Consider the following 5,000-nt stretch of genomic DNA (forward strand, 5'->3'; position numbering starts at 1 on the left):
ACGCTGCCCACAGTGTGGCTCGTGCGGACCCTGACCCACCCGCTTCACTTACACCTATAAAATGCACTTTTTGTGAAACTATTTAGTAACAAATATAGTTTAAAGCTGTTTTTAAAACTTTTTATGTTGTTTGTGTGCTGTTCGTCTTTGTGGCCCACCACAAACGCTGCACTCAGACCCCCAAGACAAAGTAGTGCACATCGCTGAGTTTGATCATAGTTGGTTGGCTAGTTTGATTATAGGCGAACAATCTTCATGAGGTGCTTTGCATCTAAATGGTCTGGACAGGGAGCCTGGATGAGGGACGCTTAACGACCCACTAACGCAGCACGATAAGCTCATAATACAAAAGGCCAGATGCGTTCAGATGTTTTCACTTACAAAGATGCCTTTTTTGCAATGATTTGCCAGGAAATGTCATATTTACACACTTTATATCTTATATCAGTATATTATATCTGCAGATCACAGAAAATATCAAGACATGATAAGCGTCATTTTAGCCCTGATTCTTCGTCTGACCGAGTCTGAGCTGGTCAGCTCTAGTCTGCAGAGTTTTGGGTCTGTCTGAGTCGACGTTGGAAGTCGAGCCGTGTTTGAGGGGCGCAGACTCCGCTTTTTGGCCCCCGATCAGGATTCAGATCAGTCGGAGTTTATCAGACGTAAACTGGTCAATCTGAACAAATTCCTGCAACAGCCAATGAAAATCGAGCGCGCGAAAAGAAGAAATGCAGCAAGTAAAGAAAAAATCTAAAAAGCTTTTTAATGAGCTGAGTTCAAGGCACAATCGAGTTCATGTACATTTAAGTCATAAAATACCAAACTGACCACATTTATAATCCATGAGCCTCGTTTAAACACGTTTACCTGCTGCCTCTTTAGTTTCAGTGCAGACGGCAGAGAAACAGCAGCAGCTGCACGTTTGTTTATTCCGGCGAACAGGAGAACGTGCGAGTTCCGGTCGGTTCGCGACGGAAAAGTCGTGTGGGATCCCCAACGTTTCCAGTCTGATGTCGTGAGCGCCCAGACGTTTATAATCTGTTAGGACTTTAAAAGTCGTAGTGAACCCAAAGCTTTACAAGTGGAGTGTCTCAGTCTGATTTGTGTTTTGTTTGTTTGCTTGTTTACAGGGAAGATGACGACCCGACCCTCCAGCATCGTCTTATCAGGAGATATAACACACATCTGATCACCTGTTTACGTCCAGCTAAGACAGTGGCCTCCACCTTTCGCCCACTCCTCCACCCGGTCCTCCGTTAAACTCTTTTCTTGTCTTTTTTTTTTTTTTAACTTTTGCTTGCTTTTACCAGTTTCATAAAACAGGACTTTTACACCTTCACTGCCTTTCAGAAATGTATTATTATTATTATTATTATTATTATTTTATTATTATGTATTCTTGCTGGTTTCTACATACTGCATTCAGCTTGCTCTCTTTGTGGCATTAAGGGACGCTTTAAAGTGAAAGTTGCCCAAAATGACTGGCATGGCTAAGAAGCTAAACCCAGCAGAGACAGGCTGTTGGCTTCCATTCAGAATTAGCTGTGTTAGCATTTTTGGCTAAACTGTTTCTTCAGGGCTCCATCCATCCATCCATCCATCCATCCATGTCCATCCATCCCACACTGATCAGAAGACTCTGAGAAATCTCTATAAATATCCGACGTGTCCGACATGGCGTGCGCGTGGCTGCCTGTGAATTTTAATTTTTTACTTTTTTTGGACTCTTGAGGGAGAAACGCTTTGATTTTGCGGTGAGAATGTGAAGCTTTTCGTGTGTGAAGTGGTTTTGAAAACCCTGTAGTGTGTTTCAGATTTGAAGATGAAATCCTAATAAACGTATCTGAGTCAGTATTAATTCATGTGTTGTCTGCTGTTGTTATGGTTATGAATGTTGGCTGAGTCTTTCAGGTTGACGAGTGCGACACACACCACACTCGCTTTTCTCACGTGGAGAGATTCGCGCCTTGGCGTCACCATGGAAACCACAACATGCCTCGGTCGATCAAATCCGCTGAGACGTCCCCTTTTCGAAGCTGCGGAACCAAAGTGTTGCTTCTGATTGTGTAAATGATGCGATATGCAGGTGATAAGTGTTGAAAAGCCTTTTTTCACCTCTAGCTTTTGAGTTGATTTGATTACTGTTCATAACTTTTATTTTTCTTAAGGCTTGTAAAGCAAGGAATGAATATAGTGGATGCATCAGAGATGCACTATACTGCCAAAAGTTTTCACTCGCCCATCCAGATCCCTGTTCCCTGACCTCCAGCCCACGACTGCCCCCAAAAATATAAAGAAATATAGTGTAAATTAGATTCTTCTCCAAACCTTCATTAACCAACCTTCTATATGTAGTAAGTGTAACGTCAACCTTCAGAAACACACAGCTACACCAACCACACAGTTAAAGAAAGGCAATATTTAATCGCATTTTGGAAAAGTCGCAATATTTACATTTAAAAATACTTGATTGTGTTTGACTACAGCTGAGCACAGGTTACATACTCTGCAAGCGGTGGGAGAGGACCCAGAAGTGAGAGAGAGAGACAGAGACAGCGCCCCCTACGGGCCAGAAAGGAAACGACAAAAACAGCTCACTGACAGGACACGTAAGAAAATGAAGAGTTTTTGGTTGCCTGAAAAGCCCATAGCACAAGTTTTCTAGCTTTTACTGAAATCAAATCAAGATAAAATGCAAGGACAGAATACATACAGTGATTATGCTGCCGTACACAGACATGTAATGTGGATGCAAAACGGGAAAATAATGCCAAAAATCTGCAATGCGTCCTCTAAAGTCATTCTGCAGCTTACAGCCTGGTCTAATTCACTGGATTTCGAACCTGTAGATAGTGAAACACTTCTCCTTGTGACCGAGGACTCAAAGATATGAATATTTTACATTTTAGATTATTGTATCTTACGCGTATCTTCTAATAGCAGGCCTAATCATCTATTGCTAATTGATGTTCTTTTATATCAGACAGTGTGTATTGCCTTTCGCAACATACCTTCAGTAATACCTTCGGTTATTGCAGCCTTTAGTCCGTTTGGGGTTCTATATCTTACTGCGGGAGTTTATCGTTAATACATTACTGCGTTTATCGGTACAGACTCAGACTCAAGTACTATTGTAAATGGATTATTATCGTAGCACTGTTAGCCTACAGGCTTCCGTAGATCCTCTTGATGACCTCTCCTTCGTCCTTCTCCAGAATTCCCTTACTGATGTAGGCGTCCACCTGCTGGTCCATGAAGTCCCTCAGCTTGGACAGGTCATAGTCTGAGAAAAAGAGAGAGAGAGACATTCATGTAAACGTGTAATTAATTAATTAATTAGAGACATTCATGTAAACTAGCCCACGCTCCCTTTGGACACACCAGTTTCTCTTTTTAAAGGGGCTACATTATGGAAAATCTAATCTTCCTGATTTCTCTCTGATTTCTAATATAAGCAAGCAGAGCTGTCAAAACAGCCCCTCATTGTTTGTGTTGTCACAAAAACAACTAATTTACATATGTCCTCCTGTTCAGCCTATAGCAGTTTGGCTCCGCCCATTCAGACTGAAGTTATAAAGAGTGTTCCAGTCCGGAGTGCTTTTGACTGAGGCTCAGGACTGGGCCAGTCTGCTCAATTTTTGCTCAATAACTTGTTAAATTTTGAGAAAATAAGTCAAACTTTTGACATAACTCAGTTGTTTAGAGAAAATAAGTCCTTAGTTTTAGATAAGAAGTCAAACTTTTGATATAGTAACTCAATTTTTACAAAACAAAGTCATTATTTTGAGATATAAAGTCAATAGTTTGATATAACTAATTTTTGGAAAAAAAGTCATTATTTTGAGATAAGAAGTTAAACTTTTGATATAACTCAAAAGTTAAATAAGTCCTTTAATTTTAGATTTGAAGTCAAACCTTTGATATATGACCTCAATTCTTTGTGGAAAAAAGCCCTGCTTTTTTAGATTAGTCAAAATTTTAATATAATTACAAAAATTTTGAGAAAATTGAATGATTTTGAGATGTCAAACTTTTGATATACATTATAAATTTTTTTAAGAAAATATGATTATTTTGAGATATGAAGTGAAACTTTATTTTGAGATAAGCCAGATTTTTGAGAAAATAAGTCCTTAGCTTTAGATAAGAAGTCAAACTTTTGATGTAATAACTCAATTTTTACAAAACAAAATTAGTCGTTATTTTGAGATAAGAAGTCAAACTTTTAAGATAACCCATTTTTTGACTAAATATATCCTTTAATATTATACATGAAGACAAACCTTTGATGTAATAACTCATTTTTTAAAGAATATAAGTCATTATTTTAGATATGAAGTCAAACCTTTGTTATAAATTTTCACATAATTCAATTTTTTGCCAAAAATAAGTTATTTTGATATATGAAGTCAAATATGTGATGACTCATTATTGCAAAAATAACTTAAGAAAATTGTAAAGAAAATAAGCAACTATTTTAAGATAAGAAGTCAAACCTTCAACTTATTTAGCCAAAATAAAACATTCTTACTTAATTAAACGGTAACAGTCAGGGCAGACTGTAGACTGACTCAGGAACTGACCACAAAAGACATTGTTTGTGTTGGGGCTGTTTTAGTGGTCAAAAAACAAGAAATTCAAGGGAAGTTCACAGCCGTTAACCTGAGTGGTAAAGGCCTCCAGCTCACCTCACATGACCTTAATGCATATAGTTGTTTTTTAGGGTAAACAGCCCTAAAACCACAAACCAAGGGAACAGGAAACGGGTTTCAGACTCATACTGAGAGCAGGTCAGCCCAACTCTGTGTAGTGTAGTCCGTGTTAATAGATGACAGTGTGCACTGAGGCTGAGGAGCTCCACAGTCTGAGGACTGCGGGATGATTCAGGCACGCAGCTGGCCGCATGCTAGTGCCTGATAAGCGTCCACTACTTGTTAATCTTTAGTGCTGAAACTAAAACCGTGCCTTGGCTGATCAGCTGGCTTGGGGCCAAGGGGCTG

General features: G+C 39.1%; 2 protein-coding genes across 3 annotated transcripts in view; one reads left to right on the forward strand and one right to left on the reverse strand.

Annotated features, from left to right (window-relative positions):
* The window catches only part of lysmd2 (LysM, putative peptidoglycan-binding, domain containing 2), a 14,882-nt gene extending 13,505 nt beyond the window's left edge, over positions 1-1,377 (forward strand). Inside the window, exon 3 of the mRNA XM_017719504.2 lies at positions 1,131-1,377. Coding sequence (XP_017574993.2) covers positions 1,131-1,260 — 130 coding nt within the window. The 3' untranslated portion in view covers positions 1,261-1,377. The remainder of the gene's footprint in view (positions 1-1,130) is intronic.
* Positions 1,378-2,399: 1,022 nt separating this feature from the next.
* Positions 2,400-5,000, reverse strand: part of scg3 (secretogranin III) — a 54,419-nt gene continuing 51,818 nt past the window's right edge. For both annotated transcript variants that reach the window (XM_017719505.2, XM_017719506.2), the window contains exon 12: positions 2,400-3,283. In XM_017719505.2, coding sequence (XP_017574994.1) covers positions 3,165-3,283 — 119 coding nt within the window. In that variant the 3' untranslated portion in view covers positions 2,400-3,164. The remainder of the gene's footprint in view (positions 3,284-5,000) is intronic.

Source organism: Pygocentrus nattereri, chromosome 7 (genome assembly GCF_015220715.1).
Source record: "Pygocentrus nattereri isolate fPygNat1 chromosome 7, fPygNat1.pri, whole genome shotgun sequence".
In the NCBI taxonomy this organism is placed as follows: domain Eukaryota; kingdom Metazoa; phylum Chordata; class Actinopteri; order Characiformes; family Serrasalmidae; genus Pygocentrus; species Pygocentrus nattereri.